Source organism: Agaricus bisporus, assembly GCF_000300575.1.
Source record: "Agaricus bisporus var. bisporus H97 unplaced genomic scaffold AGABI2scaffold_14, whole genome shotgun sequence".
NCBI classification, from domain to species: Eukaryota; Fungi; Basidiomycota; class Agaricomycetes; order Agaricales; family Agaricaceae; genus Agaricus; species Agaricus bisporus.
This window is the reverse complement of record NW_006267349.1, coordinates 405,345-433,281: the sequence shown is the minus strand read 5'-3', so window position 1 is coordinate 433,281 and position 27,937 is coordinate 405,345. Positions and strand designations below refer to the sequence as shown.

Here is a 27,937-nt window from a genome sequence, read left to right as displayed (position 1 = left end):
AAAGTGATTGAAGTCAATTGCTATTATATTATAGAAAATATATATAAGAAAAAAAAAGCAAAAACGCAAAAATCTAACTCCAGATATATATCCTCTCAAACGCCCCTCCCATCCTCTCCTTCTCCCTCTCCTCAAACTCCAAAACCGCATTCACCGCATTCGGATACCGTTCATCAATCCTCCTCAACATCTCCCAACTCTTCTCCTTCTCCTCCTCCGTCACTCTATCATGATAACTCACATCTCCCAACCCACCAGGATCCACACTCGGTACCGCACGTTGCCCCGCTCTTAATCGTTGATACCCAATAAGTAGATATTGTAATAATGTGTAATGAGGTCTTGGAGAATTACCGGGGAGTTGACTTAATTTAGTGAGGGGACTGATGATTTCGGGTACAGGTGCCGTTTCGATGGTGTCAGAGTCGATAGGACGTTGATAGAGTGCGATGGAAGATGCGTGATGATCATCTCGATCTTTGAGATGACGGTCTTGGATCATGTGATAACGTGTCGTTGGTCGGAGTGGTCGATCTGGGACGACGATGGGGGATTGGAGGAAATGAAGGTCGGATTTGTTGAGGATGTCGAATGGAGATGGGAATTTAGGTTTTTTCTTTTCTTCTTCTTCTTCTTCTTCTTCTTCCTGAGGGGTTGTTGTTGATTCATCAGAGGAAGATGATATAGACGATGACGAGGACGACGAAATCTCCTCCGTCATTCGAAGAGTGACATTGATATAAGGCAGGATGACATGTTCCATAATCTCATACGCAGCTTCATATTTCCCCGCAGAAATAAGATACGTCCCCAACCTATTCCAATTGAAAAAATTGAAGCGAAATCCTAATTGACGGTATTGCTGCCAAGTGTTCAACACCTCCTCGTGTTCACCAGCTTGACAAAGCATGTCAAGATAGATGGTGAGTGGGTAACAGAGCATGTCCGTCGTCGGAGTGACATTGTCATTGCCAAATTTAACAGCCTTCAGAGTTTCCATACCCAATTCGACTAGGTGTTCCCATACTTTCTGTGCGGAATCCAAACGACCTTTTTGACGGTAGAGATCCATCATCGAGCTCAAAACGGGTACCGTCATCTGACCACCGGCATCCAACAACTCGTCCAACAACTTCTCAAACGCATCCACCTTCCCACTCGCTGCATATCCACGAAGCACAGGTTCATACACAAGCTGCAAAGGAGATGCTCGCGTTTCAACCTCCTCCACAGGCACAATATCCTCTTTCGCATTCGCAACACGAGTCATAAACTGATGTGCAAGAAGCAAATCCTGTTCCGATTTTTTGTTGGAATAATAAGCCAACACAGTGTTGAAAGTGACAGAGGTAGGCTTGATACCATGGTTGAGCATCTCCTCGTGAATCGCCATCGCGCGCTCTCTGTCTCCCTTTCGCAAAAATCCAGATATGAGGATAGTGAAAGCGTATGCATTGAGTAAACTCTTCGCCCCTGCTTTTGCCCGTTTCTCCATTTCCTTAAAGATGTCCAACGCAGCTTGCATGTATCCCGAATCACAAGCAGATTGGAGGAGTAATGCGAACGTATGAGGGGAGGGTGACACACGTGGATTATCGTCCAGCTTCTCAAAAAGATTGGCGACGACGCGGAAAGGGGCACCCATAACGACATAGGCCTTCAGAATCATGTTGTAGAGCTCAATCGTAAGATGTAGGTGGCTCTTGGTGTCAGCCTCAAGCGACTTGAAAAGACTCATCGCTTCATCCCAATGACCCGCCTCCACATAAGAGTTCAACAAAGAACCGACCATGATGATATCTGGTTCGACACCCTCCTCCAGCGCACGCTTGAACAATATTTCCGCCATACTCGGAGAGTAGTGCCTGGTCAATGCTGAGATGATGTCCGTATAAATGACAGCATTCGCCTTCAATCCTGTTTTCTTGATGTGATCCAAAACATTCGCAATGGACGTCAAGTCTCCCCTTGGCACGTAACTCTGAATGATGGAGCTGTAGATGTGAAGACCAGGTTTGAGACCGTCTACCCTCATCCGATCCAACCAGTAAGACATGCCGTTCGGACTTCCACGACGCGCCCACGCATAGATAGCAACATTGTAATCCAGAAGAGTTGGCTTATGATTCTTGTACTGCCCTCTCTCATCCCTCTCATAAAGTTCGTCAAATAGTTTACGAACGTTATCCACCAGTCCGCGATAGGCATAACTGAATAACAGCATGGACTTGTTGTTTTGATGGTTCCGATTAGTCCTCTTGTCGCGATAATACTTGAGAGTTTCCTCAGTGTCACCTTGCATGGCAAAAAGGTGAATCGCCGTACTTGTATACCCTGCAGCGTTGAAGGAGATGGTGGAAAGAAGTGCAGCTGCATCATCAAAATATCTTCCCTTTGCGAGAGCGCGAACAATGCGAAGTTTGAGCCTATGATGCACTTGCAGTTGAGATTTCACCATCGCGTCATGAACCCGAAGCGCGAGTTGCGGGTATTTATGTGTGCAATAAGCCACTATAAGTAAAGCGCCTATCTGAGGCCAATCTGAAGACCGACTTGCAAGGTTACGTGTGAATAGGGATACGGGATCACGGATAGTGCTGAGGATGTAAAGAAGACGAGGATGGCGGTTCTGAACAGACTCTGGAGAATCAGGAGCATTGAACAAAAGACAGAATGGAGGGCGGAAATATTCGTGAAAGAAGTGGTTATCGAGATATGTCATGACATGGATAGCATCATGGTGGTGGAAAATGGAGCCGCAAATGGAAGAATAAGCCTTGACAACGGCTGTGTCGTGATACGCAGTCTGTCCGGTAGCACGAACGCTCAGTAAAAGCTCCATTGCTCCGTCAGTATCATTCATCAGGGCTCGAGAGCGCGAAACCAGGAGGCGAAAAGCATTGCGTTGCACTTTAGAACTCCCCTCCTCGGCAAAAACCACCTCTAGCTGACCAAGTATGTCCCGAAAATGACCTCCCCACACTTCCAAGTCGAAGCTCAAATCCTCATCTCCATAAAAAGCCTCTACCTTGTCACAGAACTTCCCTAAGACCGACAAGAGACCCCACCGGGCGCGACACAACTTTGGCTCACTGCAAAGAAAGCTGAGGACTTTCAAAGCAAGGTCTAAGCTAAAGTCGTCCACAGAGGCTTTGATCAGCCGGTTGAAAGACTGGATATTATAGTGAATTTTGGTATCCAATGCTTCGGAGCGTTCAACTAGCCGACGGTAAGCTTTGCGTTGCTTTTTCGGGATCTGCTTGCTCGAAAAAATCCCCTTCATCCAGCCTAGGACTTCCTGGAAGCGAACTTTCCACGCGTCAACATGAGAGCCACGGTGCTCATCTCCATAAAGTGATTCTATCTTGTTGCAAAATTTCTGTAGGAACCAGATGAGTTCCCACTGGTTCAGCCTTGGCAGACAGTTTCGATCGCCGCAAATGACTCTTAGAGTTTCGTAAGCATCGGACAAGTCAAAATCCTTCAAGGAAGTTTTGGAAAGATGGTTGAAAGTTTGAATCGCTGTATCTGAAAGTGTTGCAGATGTCGAAGCTAAAGGCTGGCCCGAGCCCGAAGACGCCCTTGGTAGGGGCGGTCTACCATTAGATACGTGTCTCCGTTGGTGACCTGGCAATGTCCGCAAGCGAGGATTCGGGTGACGGTGGGAAGGGTGTGTTCGAGAATTCTGAAACCGATGGAGGGGACGTTCGCGGGCCGGCAGCAACTCTTGAAGCATAAAGGGCCAACCATGGTCTAATCCTATGTGAGACGCAAATCCAGGAGAAATACAACCTCGTTTGCATACCTGAGCAACAGAAAACATGATACGCAAGATGAGAAGTCCATTCTCGACATTGTGACACGCGAGGCAGACGCGAACCATCTCTTTCTCTTTCTTTTCCTTTCACGTGTCTTGGCAATGGACCCCAGATATTCGAGGAGAAATAATGTTGCTCATGATGATGCATGGCTACAGTTGTGGGCGCGAAGCCGGCGGGTGACGCCTGAAGAACACCCCGGATTGGAGACAGGGAATTTCGTAGGACGGCCACAAAAGGTTCCACCATGAGACTCGTCCAGACTGACGAGCTCTCCGGCTATTCGTTTCTATTGAAAGTTATGAACATGTGCTAGTTCAAAAAAGCATATAAGCCACCTTGAGCAATGGCCGTATGATGAAGCCGGGGTAATGAGAATGAGAGTTGCCCGTTTTTCGCGAGTCAAGGAAAAGTTATTTGGACTAGTGAAGCACGTGACCAATCCAGGGACAAGACTCAGAGCGGCGAAATCATGATCACCGGTTTACTTTGAAAACGTACCATCAGGAAGCGCTTTCCCTATAGATTGACAGTATGTCTCAAGGTGTAGAAATACCATCATACGAGATCGTTGTGGCAAGCTCCAAGGAGGAACAACAGCAATGTTATGAAGTGGTGAGGTCAATATACTCTGGTCATGTGGCAGATCTAATAAGTCATAGCGAGTCAATGTATTTCACTATGAACAAAAATTCCCTTTGGAGTGCGAACTAGACGAGTTAGTGGTTTCTCCTTTCTCCGTATCCCTAATGCACTTCTTTATAATCTGAAAAATTGTAGTAAAGAGGATATTTCCACCCATATTCTCCTCCGCCTTACTCCATCGATGGAGCCTATTGGTACAATCAGAGGATACCTGGTACCAGGAAGCACAGACACTTATAAACTTACGCGACTTGCTGTCACCAAGGAATATCGAAAATATGGATTTGGCCGGAAACTCGTCGAAGCGCTGCATCAATGGATAAGATCTCATGTTACTCAATCTAATGCCCTCTCCACCGCATTGGAAACCGCACCGCCAAACTCCCAAACCTTATCGAAAACTATGCCAGTAAGTATCTGTAACTAAAAATACCACTGCGGCAGGATGAACTCGTTCAAAAACACAAACACCAGCCACCCAACCTAATCAAAATCATCTCCCATTCCCAAATTTATGCCAAAGGATTCTACGCTAGGTGATTATCATTCCCATCGTTTCATTTCTCGGATCATAAAAAAACAAAATGACGCCTTCGCCGTACCTTAAATTCGTCCGTAAAGTCCGCAAATCGCGTGTATCATAACATCCACGAGGACTGCACCACTTTGGAGGGTGTTCCCAGATCTATGTGTTGGCCATCGAGCTATTGAAAAGCGTGGCACCATCAGGATTCCCTCGAGAGGAATCTAAATCAGACCCCTTTGCCTCGAGGCAAATTTCCTTTTCTACTCCCCTGGTATCCCGTAAACCTTCCTCGTTTCTTACTTACTGCTTCCCTATTCCTACCACATCCTCGTTACTAACTATACCTACCATCCCAGGTTTGGTTACATCGAAGAAGTGAGTGTCCACCACTCCCTACTATCCTCTCTCCCTCTCTGAAAAAAAAAACCCCCCTCATCCAATCACAAACATTGACGAATCGCAATCGCTTCTTATTTCTGGACCCACAACAATTTCTTAATCCGTAAAAAAACTCCTTGCGTTCCTGGAACTTCTCCCGATGGCATCATCATACAACAATCCAAACGATTTGACTCCTCCCTTTCAAACAACACACACACACATACAACGCGCGCGCAACACATATCCCACATTCGACTCCTCTCTACTTCTCTCTTCCCTTTTTTATTTCCCTCTACCCGCGCAACATCAAATTTCAGGGCGAAGAATTCATAGAAGATGGAGATCCCCATCAAAAGATGGTTCTTCATATACCAATCAACTGATTCTTTTTTCTGTCTTCCGACAAAGAGATGTAACAACACGTTTCTAGTCTTTAACTTCAAACAGTAAGGAAGCAGTAGAAGTTGACGGTTTAGAACCTTTTTGATGTCCGGAAGTTCTCTTTTTTTGTTCTTCTCTATGCGATTTAATGTATACGAAAAAAAAATCTGTATGCTGAACAGCAAAAAATGAGTGTCTCTCTCGAGTGGAGTATATATACATCCAAACTAAAAAATGAATAAAAAGTCGCCCTTATAATCAGTGAGATGATAAACTTTGTATATATATATATATAGAATCCCAACACCCCACATGTCAATGACGTTACTATCAAGCACAATCTCACAAATCGTTCTCATACACTTCGTCAGCGAGAAAATCAAAATTCAAATACAAAAACGATCAATCCTCCTCGTCGACAAGTGAAATTCAAAAAACACAAAAACATGACGTCATGAAGGAATCATCGTTTTTCATCCGGCTGATACAGAAGATCATTTTTGAGGCACAGGTGTTCATCACACATATACGCACTCCACTGGCAAGCTCAAAACACAAAAACTATCATCAAATTATACGATCCAAAAACCTATCATAATCACCTCCCAACGTCTATACCGTCCAAACACAAAAAAAAAAAAGAAAGGCATACAATCATTACAAAAAGAAAACACACATACATAGTCCAAAAAAAAAAACATTGTTCATATTGATATATTGATGGTCAAAGTGAAAAAAACATCTAATTCACTATACTCCTGAGATCCACCATCAATAAAAGAGAACAAATCGCGGAAAAGGTGATTGAATATCTTTCCGCGACTATAAAAAAAGAGTATTATAAGTAGTTTGAAAAAAACCCCAAAAATACTCTTGCATGTGGATATGCATGCCGATATGTTGCAAGACGGACAGAGAGAGAGAAATAGAGACGTACTACGATAACTAGAAATACATATACAAATACACTCGGTAAAGGCGTCGTCGTTAGAGGAGAGCAAGTGAGTCTCAAAAGTTCTTCATGAGTGTAAAGAAGCCGCTTTGGCTAAAGAGACAAAATCGAGAGAAAAGAGTGGGAGGAGATGGGATAGGGGGATAAATTCATTAAACTAGATGGGAACATAAATGCCGTCACGAGGGCAAGCAGATAGAAAAATTAGAAAATTCCAGAAGTCGAAGAAAAGACAGACCCCAATGCCATAAAACAACGACGGCAAAAGGCGAGAATGGTATCATGCGGTATAGCATGCCCTAAAAAGGCCAAGAATCCCAAAGTGGCCAAGACGATGATATGCGGGAAGCTTTACAGAGCTACCCGAGCAGCAACAGAAAAACAGTAGCACGTAAGCAAGATCAGGAAGACGTGACGGTCGTAAAGTGTTTCGTCGAATCACCGAGCCAGAACAAAAGTATCAGAGACGATTGGTTAGACGTTAACATTAGGAAAAAAAGGAGCGAATGTGGGGGGATCAAGGGTATGATATTCATCGGCGGGTGGACCGGTCACCATCATCGGTGCTAAAACCCTCGCTCTCGCTCTCCGACGACTCCATCTTGATGGTCGTGAAAGCAGGGCTGTTGGGCAGGATGCTAAAATTGATGCTGGTTCCATAGGCCGGGGCACCTTCCTCATAAATTCTTCTCGCGGCCTCGTATTCCATTTTCTCCTGCTCCGCTTGTGCCAAAAATGGCTAGAATGGGATATAAAAGAGGAGGACAATGGGACGAAAAAGCCACGGAGACGCGGACAAATGAAAATGGAAGAGAAGAAAACATCAGTCACATACACAAAAATAAACAAAGGTCAATTACCTGTCTTTCGGCGTCTGTCATAGATCTCCACTTGGCCGCTGCGAGGACGCTCTGTTTGGTTGTCTCTGTTTCGTCCCCGAATATATCATGCACCAATTTTGGGTTTGCACGGATCCGTTGCAAGAACATAAAGTAAGCACTGAGCGGCTTTTTCGGGGCGTTGGGGTCCTTGATGTTGCTCTTCCGAGATTTGCCTGCTTTCCGTTGCGCAGCACGGTAGGCATTCTCACGTTTAATGTCCTCGGGGGTGAGAGTACGCATGTAGGCATTAAGTTCCCGTTCCCTAGCTTCCTTCGCGGCCAGCGACCGCCGTTTATAGGGCTAACGAACCGAATAAGAATCAGTATGAGCAAAAACTTGACGTCATCAAGAACAAACCTCTTTCTCCTCAGGGCTAAGTGAGGCATATTCCTGGCCGGCTTCCTTTGCCGCCTGAGCGACATTGAGCTTTCGGGTGCCCGAAGCCTGCTGCCGTTGGATCCAATCGGTAAAATAGAGCTGCCAGGCGGAAGGAGCCAATTTTGGCGGCTTCAAAACAGACTTCAAAGCTTAAGAGAAATCTCGGTCAACGATCTATGCTGATGTCGTCAGTGGCGGATTGACTTACGAATATCGCTTCCTTTCTCGGGCGTAGGCGATTCCTCGGGCTTCCTTCTGCGCCGCAATGTAGCATCGCGGTCGTCGTTGGTACTGATGGATTCGGCCCGACGGCTGTAAGAACGAGTCATGCTGGGAGCGCGAGGCTCACTGAGAGCGGGGGCACTGGAAGATTGGAACATCTGGCCGGATGAAATAGATCCTCGTCTCATGGGCATGCGCGAGCGTAAAGTGGTTTCAGTGAAAGGAGAGTGCCGGACGGAGGGTCGGCTAGATGTGGGGGAACGGAGCGAGCTCGAAGAATCCCAAAGCTGAGTCGCCCATGCGGGGGTATGAACAGAGGTGGCAGTCGGATTGACTGACAAAACTCTGTGACGGGCAGGATGGGGGTCTTCAAAGGGCGGTGATGGGGAAATGGAGCGCGCGTGAGAGTCGAGGGACATGTTGCTGGGAGACATGGGGGAAAAGGTCCCATCAGTGGGGAAGTGAGGGTGATCGGAAAAGGGGATGAATGAAGTCTGTTGATGACTGTCAAGTGAAGAAGGGATGTTGATGGGAGACGAGGCTGCGATCTCGGGATCATGGAGCCAGCTGGCCAGATAAGAAGTGGTATCACAGGAGGGAGAACTTGCGAGATCCTCCGAGGTATATGGGAGGCCGACAGAGTCGTAAAAACTTGCTGTAGGCGATAGCTGAGCGTGTGCATAGTCTTGGGTGTGGAGAGAGGACAATGCAGAGAAGCTCAGAGGGGGCTTGACGTCGTTGGAATCGACGTCGAATGAATCCCAATGGTAGGGCATTGGGCTGTGGTGGAGGCCGTTGACGTCCTCGAGGTCGAGCGGGCCAAAGATCATCTGATCTGACTCGGAGAAAGAGGGCGAGTCGTCAAAGTTGAGGAAGGGAGAGAGCTTCATGGCGTCTGGTGAGAATGGGCGGTGAGAAAGAGCGGGGGGCATGGAGGAGATGCGGGCAGAAAACAGCGGGCGAGGAAAGACGAGGAAGGACCGATGATTGAGTTTAAAAGGAATCCAGCGACTTGTAATGAGGGCCATTGTGGCTTGTGACTCACTCTGGCACAGGCAGAACGCAAAAGCGGGGACACGCCCAGATTCCCTCCTTCCTTTTCCGGACACCGTCGCTGATCCCACCGCCCCTCCCGCCGTCCACACACGCGATCGGGCTCGACACACTCGACAGAACAGCAGGCAGCGTGCAGTGGCCCCGCGCAACAGCACCGATGTCCAGCACACAGCTCGCGATCTCTCAGTCGCAGCATCAGATTCCCCGGATCCCGCAGGATTTCACCACGCCTGTCTTCCTAATCGGGCAGACATGACCCCGGGTTCTGGTTCCCAATAGGTGCTAACTCTCATTCTATTCCAATCTCATATGTGTAATCTACCATCACAGGATAGCGATTTCCGGCGAACGATATCTCGAGCTGCTATATACACTCCTTCCTACCTGCTTCCGAGAGATCGGACAAGCGATGCGCGAACAAAAATAAACATGAGCATCTGCATCTCGACTCGGGCGATCTCTGACGCGCACGCACCTCCCATCCTGGAACGTCTTTCATGATCTCCCGCTCACGAGCGAGCGCAGCCTGTTCGCGGCGGTAGGCATCGCGGTCGCTCTCCGCCAACAACAGCGGGACAAGGTGTATCCTCGACCACGCCTTCTCGCGCCGCAATTCTCTGAGACGAGCCAAGTCAGCTCAAGTTTCGATCAGACGGCCCGGCCATTAGAACACGCTGCGGCCGGATCCAATTCAGCCCACGTTTAGCGACGGCCAGAGTGGAACATGACACGTTCCACGTCCAGCTGACCTGGGAAAGTTTGCGACGCATTTGGGTCGCCATACGTACTTGTGGATAAAAAAACTTTTACCTTTTCTCGAGATTGCCCTTTCCTACTCGGTAAAAGCCATACGCACATATGGCCGTGACTCCGCCGAGGATGGCCAGACCCCCTGGTCCGCGGAAGGGCAGATTACGTTTGTATTTAATGGCTTCGAATCCCCCCGAGGGGGGCATATCTCTGCGCAATGCCAGTCAGGTCCGGGGGCGACAAATAGATGATGCTGCGTACTGTCTGTACGGGACCGACACTGTTGGAAATTGAGTCATACTGAACGTGTGTCGGTGATGAGCTTACTGGTGTAGAACAAAACGGCGGGTGTAAGAGGAACGAGAGCGACAGCAACTTGACGAGCCCTGTTCACGTGATCTTGTATTCGTGGGAAGACGGAAGAGCTGGCAACGCCAAAAGGCGGGCCAACGACGTGCAAGGCGGGGCCCAACCGACGCCCGCATCGCGCCAAGTTGAGGGCGATACGAGAATATAGTGACGGGCAGCGACGACAGCAAAAAGGAGGAATTACCATATTAGGGCAAGGATATTGACAGAGTGTTGTTGAGGATAGACTAACAGGCTTGCCAGCTGTCTTCCTCTGGTCCTCCCATGTCCCGCCATCCCTCCCCCGGACCCTCCGTGCACAACGCCCAGCACGGGCCCTCAGCTTCCTCGGCTCGTCGCTCGCGGCCTGTGCACTCTGTCGGCATCGCTGCAGGCGCAGAAGACGTCAAGTATCATGCAAAGTACAAGGATCTCAAACGCAAAGTCAAAGAGATCGAAGCAGTCAGTCCAAGCACGTTTTCTCATCCGCCCTGCCTCACTCACACCGCCGCAAGGAAAATGACAGACTCCATTTCAAAACCTTGCAGGCAAAGCGCAGCCTCCAGCGGATGAAGCTTGAGCGCGCGTGCGTCTATCATCTTTTTTTTTCTGTCTCGTATCCTCACTCCTCCACAGCATTCTCTACGAACGTCTCGCCCCACCCTCGCCCCCGGTAGACACTCTCCATCCCAACCAGGTCCCTTCTGCGCCGCCGCTTTCTCACCTCTCTCGCTCGTATTCAGGCCCTCACCAAACCAGGGATGTAAGGGATCGCCCCATGCCTATGGACTCGGATCCTACGCCGGTCGAGTACTTGCGCCAGCACAGACCACCTGCTTCAGATCCCAACCGTTCGGTCACCCAGATGGAACCCCCTCCTTTGGTCCATTCCCCTCATACGTCTTCAATCCAGTCTCCTAGACACGCCTCAGCTCACGACACCTCACGCCACCTTCCGCCGCTATCTCATTTGCCACCTGTTGGACAATACGACAATGCTGCTCGAAGCCACCCACTGTCTCAGGCCGGCAGTCCTCCTCTGCATCATACGAACGTTAATCCAACGTCTCATGAACGCGGCAGATCTATGTCTTCGCGTTCTCACCCGTCTTCCGCACAAAACTACCCCGCCGTTTCAAGCCAGCAGTATCCAGAGTCATTGCCACCGGTACAACGCGTCATTCATAGTCCACCGCCACATCCGGATCGAGATCGTCTTCCTCCGAGGCGGATAGAGGGCAACGAATATCCTCCGCCACATACCGACCTACATCATTCTAGACACCCTTCGCAAGTATCTCCTCGTTTACATCCTTCAGAGACACGTACTTCTACCAGAATTCACCCCCATCAACATATGAGTCCCGGCGGGTACATTAATCGCGAAGATTCTATTTCTCATCAATATGACATGGAAAGAGAGAAAGGTCGAGACAGAGAAAGGGATTGGGACCGTGATCACAAAGGACGTGAAGGCTCGGGGAGAGACATGCACTCGCCTCACGTCGCACACCGTCGTCCAGCCGTTTCAGACTATCCAGATCACCCGCATCATTATACTCAAGGTTCAACTCCCCGACTAAGAGATGAGCAAGTCTATTATCATGAGGGTAACCCATATCCTTCTGTCCATCCCTCCCGTTCTGACTCTAGCTCTGGGTCTGGGATTGGCGTAGGCGAAGGACCTTCGCGACCAGATTCGCGGGCACAACTTTATGAACAACAACAGGATCGTAGCAGCAGGCCTTCCTATAGACTTCGGCCTGTCAATCCATCGAACAACGACGACGCTGAGTTTCTTGGGCATGAAGATGTTAGGTCTTCGCAAACTCGCGATATTCCACCAGGCCCACCCTCATCTATTTCGGCCACAGCCGCTCCTATTGGCACCAATGCTATTGCGACAAGTGGCACTAATGCTATTCAAAGTGGCGGGGGCAATTACCTTTCCGCACCTCCTCCAGGGTCAATATCCCGCGAATCTCATCCTCCCCCTCCTCCCCCTCCTCCTCCTCCCATGTCAGAGAGGGGCTATTCGCCGAGTCGGATCGATTTGTCGGCTAATAGGAAAAGAAGCAGGAATGATATGGAGATGGATGTTGATACTGATAAAGAGTTTGGTGGAATCGGGAAAACGCGGGAGATGGGTTCTAGACGTAATACTCCAGGACCGGGATACTCGGGGAATCCAGGAGGCGGTGGGGGGAGTGGAATGTTGCAACAACAAAACGACGACAGGGATAGGGATAGGGACAGGGACAGAGCTTCGTCAAAAAGGTATCAACGGGAACATATGCACCACCGGAATCATGAAGCGTCAACGTCACCTTTACCATCTGTAATGGTAAATCCACCCGGGGGACTACAGGATCAACAGCAGCAGGACACCAGAATGGCTACCTCGTAGTTTGTTTTAGTTGGTCATCAAAAATTAAGGGTCCTGTATTCCTTGACCTCGACAACCCATTTTTGAAACACCGGGGCGGATGATGTTTCTGAGGGTCCTGACAGGCCGGTTTCGGTATTCTTTCCCTGTGCCTTTTCCTTTCTATCTCTATTCCTCTCTCTCTCTCTTTCTCTCTCTTTCTCTCGTCTCTCTTTCCTTCCTTCGTATCTTTCCTGTGTGATGACGTCCTCGGAGACCGGATTTTTATCCCGGGGATGTTCGTTTTCGGATTCCGAGCTCGGCTTTTTTGTTTTTTTAATCTAACATATTTTGACTGGTTTTTCCCCGTGTCCCCGGGTATAGAGATGACGAACACTTTTTTGTTTTTGTTTGTGCGAGTCGGAGACCTTTTTCTAGCAACACCAGCAGCAGCAGCTTGTTTGGGAGGGGGGAGAGGGGAAGGGGGACCCCAAATACATGGAACGAAAAAACCTCGAAGGTTCCCTTTTTTTGTTTTTTTTTAAAAAATCCAGTTTTGTGTTGCTACTCTTTTTTGGGGGGTTTTGAGATTGACTTATTTTTGATCATATATTTTTTTTTTACTTTTTACTTTAAAGTTGGAAAATAAGATATTTTTCTTCTTTCTCTTGTCTTGGAAGAAAATGTTGGAATGTGTGGCTCGTAAGGTAATGAAGTCAGACTACCTCTTCCGCTCCTTTTCGCCACTTACGTTCCTTTTTTTCTTGTTCTTTGTGGGATGATCACTTTTACATCTCCGAGTCCCCGAATTTGATTTTTCATTCAAAATGCTTGTTGCTCGTACATACAGCTTCTATTCGTAACTTTTCATTTCGGGGGACCGAGATCACCTTTTGACGTTGGGCTAAAAACAATGTTATTCCCTATTCGATTCCTTTTTCCTTCTTGGTTTTTAAGTCACATTTTTGTTAGTTTTGAAGAAGAACCCCTAAATGCTCTGAGAGCTCATTATGCATATTTGTTTTCCCACACCCTGTTAGTTCTTTAAATAGCTTGACTGCTGTGAGATGCGATTTCCCCGTCTTTCTTGTCTCGATATATAAAAAGGGTTTTTTTTTTGTCTGTCAAAGGGTTTGTTCTGTCAATGTTATTTGTTTCTTGTCGTTGTGATTCATTGAAACCTTTCTGTCCCTTTCTGATTCAGGCTCAGTTTTCTTTTATTTAGAATCCTTTCCACCTCCACATGCACACTTTTGCTGCTAGTGGCTTTTATGTACTAAGTCTGAGAGTATGTCACGTTGTAAAGAAACGTATAGGCGAGAGAAATGCTTCGCGCTACAATACATTTTTTATATAAGGATTTTTTTACTCCGCCGATTTCTACCATGTGCTTCCACGTTATCGGATAACTTACCTTTACAAGACTGACCGTTTCTTTTTAAAAAAATACTATCGCTGATGGAAATGAATTTGATATAGTGTCATAATATGAAGTCTTTGGGCAGAAGAAAGGCCGTTTTGTATTCATTCATTTACGGACTTTGTTTATGCATCATGAATTGTAGTAAGTTGTTGAGTCAATCGACTGGGACATATTGTCCTTATTATAGATCCTTCCGATGGTTCCCGCGATGCTTATCGAGATCCCTTCTTACTTTCTCTCAATCTCGCTCCCCGTTGCTTTTTCCCTGTCAGGGTTAGCCTGAGTGTGCACATGAACTTTTCATTTATATTAATTTTCCTTTTTGCCCTTTTCTAGTCATTATAATAGTTATGGAGCATAGCCTTTTCATACGTTCTCAATGATGTTATTATCCCAGGACTCTGAACTATTAGCATTTGTGACATAACGAAGATTAGTAAAAGCGCGAGAAAGTTGAAAGTGACACTGATCATGACAAGTTTCTCTTTTTTCTCTTTGGAAAACTTTTGACTTTTCGGAAAAGTCCTTTGTCGTTTTGTGCTTCCACGTACACCACTACATAGAATGTCAAGTCATGATTGGGAAAGAAGAAGAATGTTCTTTTCGGTTATTCTCATCAACTGCCAGGCTATCATCGATCATCAAGAAGGTTCATTCTATCAAATGTTGAGTGGCAATACCTCAAGTGCCGTAGGAAAGCTCCTACCCTTATTTTGCAACGGGCATTCTACGGAATTTCGCGGAATGACACCAATCATATATCTTCCCATACTTCCTAATGACAAGTGATTCGGTTAGATGATGAGCGCATCAACTCTAACATCTTTCGTATACATAGTAATCTCAGGGAAAAGTCATCAGGAAGAGTCATCAAGAGTCTCTCGGACGTCGGATGGGAAGAAGCACTTGATCTGCTCGTTGATGTAGAGTCAATAATAAATCCGTATGCTGATATTCAATTGAAGGCTGTTAAGGAACGTTTTATCATTTTTCAACCCACAGAGCACGGAGGTTCAGGGCAAAACAAAAGTTCTTTCTTACCTCAGCCTAATCTTGTTGACGAATATCATGAGGCTACCAATCTCAAAAAAGGAAACCGGATTTAATGGTCACTTGACCATAATGATGATGTTCTCTTTTTGATCTCAGGATTCCCTTTGACGTCAACCTCTCTCGCGGAAAGGATTCCAAAGGGAAAACCCCATTCTCTCTTCTGAGATTGTTATTATCATAGCGTTTATCTTCTCCTGTGACAGAACCTTTCAAAAGCGCATTATACCGGGTTGGGTTCGGATCCGATTTGGAGGGACTGTCTAGGGGGTTAGTTTACTCTCGGAGTTGAGTTCTCGCTTTACTTTGGTAGGTTGTACAGAAGAGCGGGGGCGCTACCTTTTTTTCAGGTGGTAGTGGCTCTCTATACCTAATGTGGTATAATGATATTCGATTTGGCGCGGGGTTATTTTCCGTTTGGAAATCTTGCGCATTGATCGCTCGCGTTCATATCCTCTCCCCGTTCGAGGTTCTAGAGACTTCCTTGGTTCGTACCACCGAACACACGAAAAGCGCGGCCCCGGTTGAGTAAAATCCAGGTATGTAATAGACTCTTATGAACAAAAACCAGATATCACTCCGCTCGCGATCCGAAAGTTGATTTAACAGAAAAGGCGACTTTGATCCCAGTATGAGCATAATCACATTGACGGATCGATGGTACAGCAATCTCGGAAGTGTTCGACAGGGAGGGAGTATCATAAGACCCAGGAGAAAGAGTGGCGCCACCAATCCGATCTCTCCACCCATTGTTACTGGTTTTATCAATCGTTCACGAGTTCAATGACTGCGCCGAAGTCGGAACGGTTCTAAGTTGAGCATGCCTTACTAACTGCGCGGACATATAACGAAATCCTTTTACTTTTACTAATTGGTCATTGCATGTGCACGATAGATCCGCTATGGCTTTCGTTTATCAAGGTCATTCCATTGAAAGATCGTTCCCATCACCTTATGGACTTCGAGCACTCGGATTGATGTGGTCTCAGTAAACTTGCAAGGTTGTCTGTGACTCCGAAGCAAGGTCTTCTTTTTGTCTCGATAATATCGACAATCCTTTCCGAGATTGCTCCAGTGAAACGTATGATCAAACATGTGCTACTATCCACCTTAAAAGGGTAGGGTTAGCATGACAGCAGGAGGCGGACAGGTGATATGAGAGGCGCCACACCGGACTACCAACCTTCACGGGTGACAGTTCTCGCCGAATACATTGTTCCTATGGAAGGTGACAAATCGTGAAGAGCGGGTTGACATCCAGGTTATTCAATTGTTATCCCAATGTGTTAAACTGAAAACGATTCCTCGACCCTAAAGCGCCGCTTTTCTCTTCCGGAGCCGTACAAACGTTTCGATCAAACAGTACCTTGCTATCGTGGGTTTCCCATCTGTCAAGAAACGGCCTTCGGAGTATGTAATAGATACAATTCTAGTACCTGATGTTGAATCTCGTCTGCACTTACGGTTTCTGATTACCCTTATCTCCACAATCCTGACCGAGGGATATTTTCTGGCGGAACAATTTCCTCTGATCAATCAATGGTGTGTTATTATGTATACAGGCGCTCGATCCACTGCCGTGATCAATAACGAACACTGCCTCGTTTTGTAGTGCCAAAACCGTACAAGCTAACTTAAACTCATCATACTTCCATTGTTATCGGGACACCACTACCCCGTATTGTCCATGGTGTATTTTACTACTTTTCCGAACTCGGTGTGATTTGACGCCGGTATAACCTCTTGGAGTTTTGGTCATTCACTGTAGATTGACTCATAGCATTGAGATTTAAAACACATCAGATGCAAATAATACTGTTATCCATTGATTTCCAGGAACAAGAAATAACAATGCCAAGTTGCCGCAATGTTCGCAAGCTCAAGTAATGAATACGCACACAAACACCCATAATGTCATAACACGTCAGGTGTGGATTATCGCGTAACTTAATTCAATCTGTCACGATGTGAAGTGTTAAGAATGAAAATCATGAGGGGCAGTGTCCGTCGTGATCATACACCTTGACTCTATAAAAAAGCGGGGTCACCAACCGATGCAATGAACTGGCCATTACTCACTGTAAATACAAGGCCACAGATACCCACGTACTGCGCAATGGTTTCCGGGGCGCTCCGCTTTCCAAACAATAAACCTCTGCAATTGTAAAATCCTACCAACACCAGCGGGAATCTCGATAAACCTAGTGCGAGAGGGCGCTGTAATGTCACCATTGCTGAACACTAGCTATGTCATCCTCCAAATCATTTAGGTAAAGGCCCCGTCCTTATCTCCTTTAGATGGCTCGGACAAGTCTGATAAATCAAGCAACGTAATCGCAAACACTGGGCTCCAAGAAGCTGTTGAATGTTCATTTGAATCCGGGAAATGAAGGCCTTATAAGTAAGCTTGATGTTTAGAGAAATCTGGAATAATCCGGACACGGAGGTAAACATTAGTACGTGGGTCACAATTGACGACCCAATGAGGGATGTCGATCCGCCAATACGCAGTCGTTGAAATCATCATCCGGAGTCTTCCATACGTGCCAAATTCTTTTATGGTCATTGAAGAACGCATCAGCAGTCTCCGTTCCAGCATAAAAATTGATGTGCAAGTTGGCGGTAACCAGGGACAGAAATCCTCGTTCCACTGTGGTTTCGAGAAGGAACGAGATACATCTCTGTCGTATATTTTGGGCTTTGGTGCTTCAATTCCAACTAGACATCCATAATTTAGGGTTGTCTTCTTCGGCGACTCTTTCTCGTTGCAAACCGGTCCAATTTGTGATTCGCGATATGGTACTAACCTGAGATAAAGCAAGCCCTCGGGCAATCTTCGGTCTTCCATTGAAAGATGACTTTTAATCACACGATTATGGCTGATGAAGCCATAGCCACGCAAATTTTTGGTCCAGGATCCGTTGCCGAGTCGCAATAACTTCGAAATCCCTGTCCAAGTGCGGTAAACCGTTGAAAACAATATTTTTTTTCCTGCTTGTCGGATGCGCCACGTCCGTCCCCGAGTCGCACTAAAGATCTGGCCGACCCCACGATCCTGAGTAAGGGCGCTCGACAAAAGTCTCTGTCACAGCATCACAGTCCATATGCGTCCCCGTTTCAACCATGCGGGATAGGGGGCTATGATGCTGTATTGCTATGATGTCAGGGCCAAGAAGCCGCTGTGGGAATATATTGTGATTACGGCTCATCGAGTTCAGGTTCTAATAAACGCTACACGAGGTCATTTTACGAATCAGTCATTGTTCAATCTCTTTGAAGAGATTTTCATGCTCACGAATTGACACTAGAACGTCAAAATCATTATCACGAGAGCTGTGTATATATAAAAAGATCACTATGTCAGCACATACTCTGAACAGCTAGTAGAGGAAAACAAGCAGAATTTGGAATCTCACCCATTATGCGTGGAAGCAACTTTGTGACTGATCTTCTCTGACGAACCTTGATTCCAAATTGTTCCGATCGTAGGCATAAAGTTATTCCTGGGCGGTGGTGGAGAAAGAATACTCATATGAGTAAGGCCTGGTTAGTCGAGCTGCAATACAGGGTGCTCCATGGTGACACTGGTGACACTATTTAAGAAGTTGAGATACAAGTAATTGCGGTCAGTCCTAGTGGCGTGAACTCTTACCGACAGATTGTCCGTGCCATTGTTACGATCGCGACCATATTATTGGGCTGAGCTTACCGATACGATACATTGGAAGTTGACGAAGACAGTCTTCCATTTCACTGTCATACCACAGGGTAAACTCCGATATGATAACAGCGCTGAGAATTCCAATGGCGATGCCCGATAGGTATATGCTTCGTCGTGACATCTTTTCCCTCGGAAACTTGTTGCCATTAACAAACTGGATTACGAAAACGGGGAGAGGGTGTCACTGCCCGTCGAGGGACAGACTGCTTCCACTGTTGTTGAATTTTCCATTCGACACATCGGTGATTGTATGAGATAAAGAAACTGTCCATCAATGAAACGAATTAACCCACCATGTCATGGGTGTTCTCTCATGTAAATCGAGTCATACTACTACTTTCGTAACATTTTTGATACAATCGTAGGATTCTTAAGGATTCTAAAATACTGGATGTCAGACAATCTGAACAGAGTAAAACTTGCTTAAACTCACAACAAGGAGTGACACAAATAACTTCGATAGGGGGATAATATGTAGAGATCTGGAGAAGCAGCGGGGAACATGGAAGTTGATTGATGATAACCTTGGGTATAAATAACCTCATAAGAATATTCTCAGACTTTAATGTTGCGACATGAGACCTGTGCTGTCCTTGCATAACGTTATGAATGGGCCACACTATGGAACTTCATTTGCGGCAGTCTGACACAAGCTTTAAAGGTGTGAATGACTGCGAAATGAACAAACATCTGATAGAAAGCTTCTATACCCGGACATGTATCGAGGGTCTACCGAAGGCTGCCAACCTCGTCGCCTCTCTATCCACAAAATCCGTCACCGGTATACATGGTCCGCTGTGCGAAAAAAAGTCAGGTTGATTCAAGAATGCTGCCAAGGCAGTGCTCACCTTGAAGATTAGCAGCGATCTCAGCCTCGGCTCTATCGCCAATCGCGAGGAGTTTCTCTTTGTTGTACAGCAACTCCTCGCGTGTTTCCGTAGCGAATTCTTGATTTTGAGCTATAAACGAAGCATTGTCGGCCAACAAACCAAACGACGCGGGAAGCAAAGTTGAAACATACTTTCAACAATAGCATCAACTGGACATGCCTCTTGGCAGAAGCCGCAGTATATGCACTTAGTCATATCGATGTCTGCGTCGGCCATTTATTAGCAGTGCAACGGCTTCTAAGTGTATAAACGACGAACCGTATTTAGATGTCTTCCTCGACCCATCCTCACGCGTTTCACTTTCGATTGTAATAGCTTGAGCAGGACAAATAGCCTCGCAAAGCTTGCAAGCTTTTTTTGAGAATATGTCAGGACATCTCACCCGTTATGTAGAAGGCTAATTTACCTATGCAACGTTCTTCTCCGCTTGGGTAACGGCGCAAGGCATGCTCGCCACGAAAACGAGGCGAAAGAGGACCCTTTTCGAAAGGATACATGATAGTATAGGGTGGGCGGAAGAAATTCTCCATAACGATCCACATTCCTAGATACAGTCAGTGGCAGAAAAAGTTTAGACTAGCCGGACGGAATACCTCGGAAAATCTCAGTGAGGAAGAAAAGGTGAACAGCCTTGTCGATAGCACTTGGACCGCGCTTGTATGGGTCTTCTTCCAAGGACTGGGCGTCATATTGTGTTGCTGAAGGGTGAACGGGGCGGAGTTTCTCGTTCGGGTTACTCTGCAGATTGTGTTCGGCATGGGCGCAAGTAGATGTTGATATGAGACGACGAGCAAGGAATAAATTTGCGGGAGTGTGACGAGTAGCTGCTACGAGTAGGCGGGGCTGCAGCCCAACGATACGAGCGAAAGACATGGCGGAGGACGTCGGCGTCGTCGACGAGCAGTCGGAGCGAGACAAGTCACACGTGACATGTTGCGCCCCGTTCCCTCCGCGTGACCAGCAATTCCATCCATCGCCTTTACCACTCCCACAAGCGCGAGACGATGGCCTCGAAATCGTCTGGAAAGGCCAAACAAAAGGTGGCACCACTGGCTCCCCAAGGTATGTACAATCCCTCGCGCGAAATCCTGGTTCTCATAGGATTGATCTAGATAAGCAGAAATCCAACAGAACTTCATCCGGATGCAAAATGAACTCCAAGCCTTGGCTGGCAAAATAGGAGAGCTCGAGCAAGAGGCTGATGAGCATACGTATGCATTTGATCATCTTTTACGTCGTGTAGTTCGACTGACCAAATGTGGATTGCTAGCCTCGTGCTCAGCACTCTCAATGAAGCTCTAGCGGAGGAACCTGACCGCATGTGCTTTCGTCTTATCGGTGGAGTCCTCGTCGAACGTACCGTAAAAGATGTCGTTCCCGCTCTCCAAACTAACTGTGACGGGGTACGTGGAGTGCTTTATGTTGATCGGCCACATTAGCTGAGATCTCGAACAGATCCGTACGGCAGTCAACGGTCTCGCGGAGCAATACAAAACGAAAGAAGAAGAGTTGGAGGATTTCAAGCGTGACTACAAGATTCAACCAGCTTAACACAGCGTATTAATCTGACCTCTTCCATCCGTTGTGATCCTCTCCCTTCGTCCCGAGGACCAGCGGACTGGAAAGGATGTCATCAATACCTCGAAGCCCAGCCCCACCAGTTCACTTTCTATTTCCGACGAGGACTGAAGCACTTCTATGAGTTTTCAATAACCTATGGCCTCCAAAAGTAGATAATCAGATATTCGAAGTCAATCAATCGTTTGCACTCGTGAACATATCCTGATATCTTGGTGACGCGCGTGATTCGGAACCAGGGCCGATGATCAGCTGTATGTTCTTTAGCAATTGGCATCGGAATATGGACCCGAAAGCTTGATATCCTCAGAACTCCTGTGCCAAAGAGTTATAATGAAAGAGATAAAATTAGCCGCAGTCAAAAGTGCTTTAGTGCGGCTGCGTGCAAGTCGTCCACGAGGATATCGTGAAAGATGCTCGACCTGTCGTCAAGGCTACGGGTAAAGACTGCATGATCAGCTGATGATTCTGTCTTGTGTACAAAATAGTCACCGCTTTCTTCGTGTTACTATCAGTGAGCCAGTCTACAGATAAACCTATCCGCCCTCGCCCTCGTTCTCCCCACCCAGACCCGTTTCTTCCAATTAACAGGTCTCCGTCGCTCTTTTAACCACGGGTTTTCAGGTCTCTAAAAGAAAAACTAATTAATCAAAAAAAAAGCAACTAGTCCCAAAAAATGTTTACGCTCCACCTCTTTTCCATTTTCACTCTCCTGATAACCGCCCTGCTCCACCCGACTCGCGCTATCAACACATCGCATCACACTCGCCACGCACGCCGCCACGCAGGACATGCTTCCATGGATGCTACCGCGGTCCGTCGTTCACCAGCTCACATCGCGGCCTACCTCGAAGGACACAACGTCGTTCGCGCAGCCCATGGCGTCAAACCCCTTCGATGGTCACCCCATTTCGCCAATTTGGCCGAACAATGGGCCGATGCGTGTAATTTCAAGCACACAGATGGTGTACTGAGCGATAAACCTTACGGAGAAAATATCGTTGCTGCTACTGGTCCATTCTCTGTCCACGCCGCAATGGGTACTTTCATAGAAGATGCTGGTAAGCGTGCTTTTCATGTATGACTTTCAATTTTCCGTCCAGCTGTAGTCTGCATGTTGCATGTTGTTCCTGATTCCAGGGGAATTGATTTGACATCTCGTTCCTGGGCGTCTTTTTTTGTAACCTTATTTTTGACTTGACGTGATGGGCATGTACATGTCCTCGCCACCTCCGTCCGCGTTTTTGCATTTTCTCTGTGGGGTTGATGTATTCATAGCAACTTTACTGATCAATTGATTGTCCTATTAGCCGACTTCAATCCACACCACCCTCACTTCACCCATTATACTCAAGTCTTATGGGAATCAACCACCGAACTCGGTTGTGCCTCTTCTGTCTGTAAGGACCTCCTGGGTCCTTCGACAGGTCCTGCTACTTTGTATGTTTGTCTCTACAACCCTCCCGGAAATGTCGTTGGCGGAATGAGGTGAGTTTGTCTCCTGGGTTGGGATTGATCCGCTGAAACATAAATTTTCTACCCAGGCAAAACCTGCCATCAGTTTTCCACCATTCTTAGGCTCTGCTTTCTTTTTTCCCGTTCAGCAGCAGCGTCTACAACATCCCCATCTTGTTTTTCTTCTTATTTTCTGATCTTGCAAAGCCGGTCCTGCATTAACGCTCTCTACCCCCGCCGTTTCATGACGCTTGTCCCTAGAGGACTGCTACATTTCTTCGAACGCTTAATCGTTCAATGTCAATATTCAGACCCTAACAACTAATGCATCATTTGTATATGTGTACTGTTTTTAAAGGTAGTTCTTGTTGCACATTACATGCATTGTCTATACCGCATCTACCGTTGTTGTTGTTTTTATTTTGGAGAATCAATTGTTGCTTTTCTTGTGGAAAGATTTTCATGTACCTGTCTATGTACGCGTAAAAAAAGGGTGGGTATCGCTCGTATTCAAAAATCAGAAACAAAAGTCCAAATTGAACATCACACATCTCGAGCTATATTTTCCTCCTAGGTAACCTAGAAGGTATGTTCTCGTTCACCGCTCTCGTCTCTTGCCTCTGCCTCTTACAAAACTCTTCAAAGATGCTTCGGTCCATGTTTTGAGACATTGGCTGAGTCTGAAATTGATGTGGTATGTTTTGCATTGGGTACCGAGCTGATGCTTGCGTCTGAGATCGATTTTGAAGGATGATAGAGGTCGAGGGCTGCCGTAAGGGAGACATCGCCGCCGTTAACATCACAGAGTTAAAGGATACCTAGATAACCCAATATACGATCAGCCAAAAATAAGATGACTAGAAAAATGTCTTCTCTACTGGCCTGTTCCAAGTTCTGGATCTTGCTTGTCGCTACAATAGGATCTGCTTTACCATAACAAGATGTCACGATATCATCCATATTCGCTTGCAGCCGTTTTTGTGCCAAAGACAACTTCGCCATATATTCATCCAATTGTTGTTGAGAAACCAGCGCATTCATCTGAATCTGTGGATTGGGTATCCCTTGCTTTTGATCGACCTCCGGTAAATCCAATGGCGTCATCGCACCGCGAGATCGTACACCAGAGCCAGAGCGATTCACCTGAACAGTAGAAGCAGTATGAGGCATGCTAGCAAGAGAACTACCAGAGTTGTAATTGGCATAATGTCCGAGCACAGTAAATTCTTCTTGAAAGATTGGTTGAACACCGCCTGAAGGATCATTCCCGGTTCCGAAATGCATTCTGACGTCAGGCATTACATCGTTTCGAATGTAATTGAAACTCGAAGCCGACACGTCATCCAGAGAACGGAAACGTGGAGCATAGACATTCATCCCGGGAGTGATTGTGACGAGAGTAGCAGCGTCCGCATCCGCGCAGGGCCACGAAAGCCGAGGAACCTTTGTTTGTTGAATAGGGGCACTAGTACCAGACATGACTTCCTTGCCGCGAATTGTTGCAGAAGCCTGACCATGACGAAACATCTCGCTACTTCTAATCGGAGGTGGAACGTATCTCCCCGCCGGGATAAAAGTCTTCGATGAAGTAGGACGAGGAGTCTTCCCTCCCTGTTGAGACCCTGACGCTTGAACAGCAGTATCCCTCACTGGCGTATTAACGAGCATACTGACGTCATTCTGCGAACCCATATACGCGTGCTTATCATCCTTGCTAATGGAAGCCTGTGGAGGTTTGAAGGTGAACAAAAAGCGCTCGTCGTTACTTCCCACACACTCGGTGGATTCGACGCTTTGATAAGATGAAGCCACAGCCTCGATCTTTCCTTTTACGCGAAGTGCGGCAGCAACCCTGGTAGTTTCGGTTTCGGTTTCAGTGACGGCATTGATCGGCATTGACTTGCCCAAAAGAGTCGTTTTGCGAGCAGGTGGGTCAAAAGCCTGGACAACTGTATTGAAAATGCCTCGTGCTTCTATATGTTGTCTTTCGAGTAGGGTATGACAGGTAGCGCTGTCAGGTGTCCCAGAATTTGGTAGAGAGCCATTTTTAGATCCAATCTCCTCGATTGCGCGCTGAAAAAGTCGACTCGAAGCAGAGACCCCAGATTTCACAGAAACACCTGATGCAAGACTACTGACGATACTCGCACTTCTTGACCGACGAGCTGATGGTGTGGGGCTCCTGACTGAATTTTTTTTACCTTTCGATAAATTAGCTTTCCGATCTTCTTCGGATGATGAATGACCCTGCACAAGGTCATTAACTATAGTCGTCGGAATGGAACCAGGCGTTCTTGTTGAACCATGATCATCCTAAGCCATATGAGCTATTGTGCACCGATGTAGCTCTACGAAGAACATATGACATACCTTGATCAGAACACTATCATTCAAGCTTTTCTCGCAATGTTCTTGAGCAATTAAGGCTTCAGCGATCCTCGATGCAGGGAGCAGATTAGCCTTCTCGAGGTTCTTGTCCCCGTCCACGCACAAAAGACCATCGTTTACCCGTTCCGACCTGGAATCCATCAGAGAGGCGCTGCGAGAAGCCATAGCACGAGGCTCTCTGTCTGCACTTGATTTAGAACACCCCATGACTGACGCCGATTCACTAATCCAATTATTGACTTTTTGGCGATTGGTTATCGTTATCTTCCGCAGCTCTTCGGAGGAAATCAATTGATCACGAGGAAGTGGTGTAGATAGAAACGACTCGTCTTTCACCAGTTTCAAACTAACTGGACGTGCGACTTCCACTGGCTTCAAAGACTCGGAAGTGAGCTGAGAATCTTCGAGGTTACTACCGTTCCCTTGGCTCATTCTCGTCTTCTTCCCGCGTCGCCGACCTCGGCCCCCATGAGATTTACCGCTTTTTAACGACGGAATCGAATCCAGCACGGGGGCTATAGCCCAATTCGGGGTATCGGGGGTGTGAATGCAGCTTCTGACCGAACCACGCGACGGAGCCGTACTAGATGAGATTAGGTCAATATCTTTCTCTACGGATCCCTTCACCCAATATGGCCGACCCGGGGAATGCTCATCGCCTTCTCGGTTCCCAATTTTGTGGGTAGACTGGTCAATTGAGGTCACAGGACGTTGGGATGTCAAAGGCGCTTGTGAAACTACATTTGCTACTTCAGAATATTTCGTTGCAATCTATGAAGCCACAATCAGCAAAGCCATGTCATGTGAATGAATCTGCCAAGACATACACCCGTGGCATCAGCACAAGTCCTAATTTTAGGTATCGCAAATGAAGACGCCTGGGCATTGGCTTCTAGGGTGACAGCTTGTGCCTCTTGAGATGACTGGGGTAGTAGTTCCGCGTCCTGAGCGGCTTGGCAAGGAGGACCCGGGATAACATCGTCCGGACCATCAAGATTGAGTATACTAATAGTGGCTTGTAATATCTCCTTTTCGCCTTCAACAGCAGAGGGTCGAATAGAGAGTTGAGCTTCAAATTGCGAAGCCAGTTCTTCAGAGAACTCGGAAGTACCGTCAAGGCTCACAATAGGGGGTGACAGGACTTCGCCTGGAGTCCGGTTTGACTCAGCGGCGTCGTCAAATATATGAAGGGACGCAGTTGAAAGATGGGCTATCGAAGATACTGGTTTTATGAGCATTGGAACAATTAAACCCAGGCCAGAAGGTTCAAGGGAGGGAATCTCGGATACCAAAAGATTTGCGCTGTTTTCTGTTGACAATGGGGGTAAAGGAACGATTTCGCGACGAGGAGCAAACGGAGTCACATGTGGACTAATGGGATTTTCAACAGTATCCAAAGCGGCATCTTCAAAATTAATTAACTCCTTTCGAGGTGATTCCGGAAGCGACGGTAATTCTAGGTTTTTGTTGCGTTCCGTTTCGGATTGACAAGAGAACTCCATATCGTTGACATTAGCAAGCGTAGACAAACCAAGCACGAGGGGTGACAAGATCGTAGTCAATTCTCCCAATGGTTCATCCGTGAACAGTGGAGGCACAGGAGCAATAGGAATGTCGTTAATTTGATGCGGAGTGACAAGCAGGCTGTTGGTTGCCAATGCGAGTGACGAGGTCTCCATCACTTGTTCTGTAATCGCAGCCGCACGATCTGAAGCGATAGAGCCCAAGGTAGTAGTAGTCTCTGGCATTTTGCCCATTTGATCAGCCCGAAACTCGTTGAACGGTTCGGGTGACGGAGAGTATAGGTATTCTTGCGAGGGGCGACTTCCGAGCTGCATCACGACTGTAAGCAGGTTACAATAGAAGGACATTAATGAGCATATACGTACATTTAATAAAGCGGTATGCTCTGTAGATTCTTCAACGGTGTCCAAGGAACGAATGCCATCTTTGATAGACACCGGAATATCCTTCTGACAGGTGAAGGGAGGAGAAATCGTCGTCTCGAGAACCTCAAATGATTCCGGAATGATTGATTCGGACAACGGTAGCGAGATATTCCCGGTTTCTTCAAAAAGTTCGTTCTTTTCCCTTGGAAGGTCAGAGTTTTCGCCTAGGAAGGCGACGAGCTCATAAGATGAAGCATTCTGCCCACTAGAGAGATCCTGATTTTGATTCATCAGAAAGCATGTCGCTGCGGAGGTCAGAGGAGCATTCGCTCGTTGAAATCGTTTGGACGGGGGAGAAGGAGACTGATTAATTTCAATATCGTGAAGCAACGCCTGCGAAGTAGATTGGACGTCGTGAGGGTTATTTATTGTGAAGAAAACTCACCGCCTCCACGGCTCGCTCTTCAGTTTCGTCCTAGTCTTTCAGTCAGCACCGGAAATTTGAAGAAAGGGCCGCATACATACAGTCCACGGATCCAGATGCTTTATGGGTTCCAGCAAACTACGACGGACGTCCTTCTCCTCGGCCGTTGGAACATTTTTCTCGTTGATGTTACCCATACCCCGCAATGTAGATGCTGGGTAAAGGAGAGGGAGAGGTATGGAGTGAAGCAAGATGTGATCTTGACGGCCGGAATGAATGTCTGCAGATACAAAAATAGGTTAGAAACACAAGCGCGCCATTGCAAGCCACACAATTTCGGAACGCGATGATTCGTTTGTTTTGGAGCCATGTCGAATATATGACCCAAAGATGGATAGATGACCTCGAAGGTTGGT

The 27,937-nt window shown here is 46.9% G+C and overlaps 9 protein-coding genes across 9 annotated transcripts; 4 read left to right on the top strand and 5 right to left on the bottom strand.

The window, feature by feature from the left end:
* Positions 1-73: 73 nt before the first annotated feature.
* On the bottom strand, positions 74-3,736 carry AGABI2DRAFT_122713 (hypothetical protein; the record flags this gene model as incomplete). Its single annotated transcript, XM_006456761.1, has 1 exon — positions 74-3,736. One exon carries the CDS (start codon positions 3,734-3,736, stop codon positions 74-76), a length of 3,663 nt encoding a protein of 1,220 aa, XP_006456824.1.
* Positions 3,737-4,352: 616 nt separating this feature from the next.
* Positions 4,353-5,753, top strand: AGABI2DRAFT_78761 (hypothetical protein; the record flags this gene model as incomplete). Its single annotated transcript, XM_006456760.1, has 6 exons — positions 4,353-4,433; positions 4,481-4,536; positions 4,599-4,794; positions 4,908-4,999; positions 5,346-5,364; positions 5,688-5,753. 6 exons carry the CDS (start codon positions 4,353-4,355, stop codon positions 5,751-5,753), a joined length of 510 nt encoding a protein of 169 aa, XP_006456823.1.
* A 1,074-nt stretch (positions 5,754-6,827) lies between these two features.
* HMG1 lies at positions 6,828-9,130 on the bottom strand. Its single transcript, XM_006456759.1, has 4 exons — positions 8,171-9,130; positions 7,942-8,111; positions 7,564-7,884; positions 6,828-7,442 (listed from the first exon to the last, which is right to left on the bottom strand). Exons 1-4 carry the CDS (start codon positions 9,114-9,116, stop codon positions 7,236-7,238), a joined length of 1,644 nt encoding a protein of 547 aa, XP_006456822.1. The 5' UTR covers positions 9,117-9,130; the 3' UTR covers positions 6,828-7,235.
* A 434-nt stretch (positions 9,131-9,564) lies between these two features.
* NdufA13 (GRIM19 NADH ubiquinone oxidoreductase) lies at positions 9,565-10,289 on the bottom strand (the record flags this gene model as incomplete). The annotated part of the gene is made up of 4 exons (XM_006456758.1): positions 9,565-9,624; positions 9,716-9,857; positions 10,051-10,200; positions 10,252-10,289. The coding sequence occupies 4 exons, from the start codon at positions 10,287-10,289 to the stop codon at positions 9,565-9,567; spliced, it is 390 nt and encodes a 129-aa protein (XP_006456821.1).
* A 334-nt stretch (positions 10,290-10,623) lies between these two features.
* On the top strand, positions 10,624-12,745 carry AGABI2DRAFT_181282 (hypothetical protein; the record flags this gene model as incomplete). The annotated part of the gene is made up of 3 exons (XM_006456757.1): positions 10,624-10,800; positions 10,854-10,924; positions 10,975-12,745. The coding sequence occupies 3 exons, from the start codon at positions 10,624-10,626 to the stop codon at positions 12,743-12,745; spliced, it is 2,019 nt and encodes a 672-aa protein (XP_006456820.1).
* Positions 12,746-19,506: 6,761 nt separating this feature from the next.
* On the bottom strand, positions 19,507-20,702 carry NdufS8 (NdufS8 ubiquinone oxidoreductase subunit). Its single transcript, XM_006456756.1, has 6 exons — positions 20,381-20,702; positions 20,194-20,331; positions 20,046-20,138; positions 19,919-19,990; positions 19,746-19,856; positions 19,507-19,692 (listed from the first exon to the last, which is right to left on the bottom strand). Exons 1-6 carry the CDS (start codon positions 20,658-20,660, stop codon positions 19,673-19,675), a joined length of 714 nt encoding a protein of 237 aa, XP_006456819.1. The 5' UTR covers positions 20,661-20,702; the 3' UTR covers positions 19,507-19,672.
* A 60-nt stretch (positions 20,703-20,762) lies between these two features.
* On the top strand, positions 20,763-21,569 carry AGABI2DRAFT_139452 (hypothetical protein). The gene is made up of 4 exons (XM_006456755.1): positions 20,763-20,849; positions 20,908-20,998; positions 21,058-21,190; positions 21,243-21,569. Exons 1-4 carry the CDS (start codon positions 20,792-20,794, stop codon positions 21,336-21,338), a joined length of 378 nt encoding a protein of 125 aa, XP_006456818.1. The 5' UTR covers positions 20,763-20,791; the 3' UTR covers positions 21,339-21,569.
* A 595-nt stretch (positions 21,570-22,164) lies between these two features.
* Positions 22,165-22,943, top strand: AGABI2DRAFT_122706 (hypothetical protein; the record flags this gene model as incomplete). Its single annotated transcript, XM_006456754.1, has 3 exons — positions 22,165-22,426; positions 22,676-22,853; positions 22,910-22,943. 3 exons carry the CDS (start codon positions 22,165-22,167, stop codon positions 22,941-22,943), a joined length of 474 nt encoding a protein of 157 aa, XP_006456817.1.
* Positions 22,944-23,627: 684 nt separating this feature from the next.
* On the bottom strand, positions 23,628-27,891 carry AGABI2DRAFT_122705 (hypothetical protein; the record flags this gene model as incomplete). Its single annotated transcript, XM_006456753.1, has 7 exons — positions 23,628-25,133; positions 25,191-25,979; positions 26,036-27,040; positions 27,098-27,490; positions 27,543-27,572; positions 27,623-27,801; positions 27,852-27,891. 7 exons carry the CDS (start codon positions 27,889-27,891, stop codon positions 23,628-23,630), a joined length of 3,942 nt encoding a protein of 1,313 aa, XP_006456816.1.
* Between the last annotated feature and the right edge of the window lie 46 nt (positions 27,892-27,937).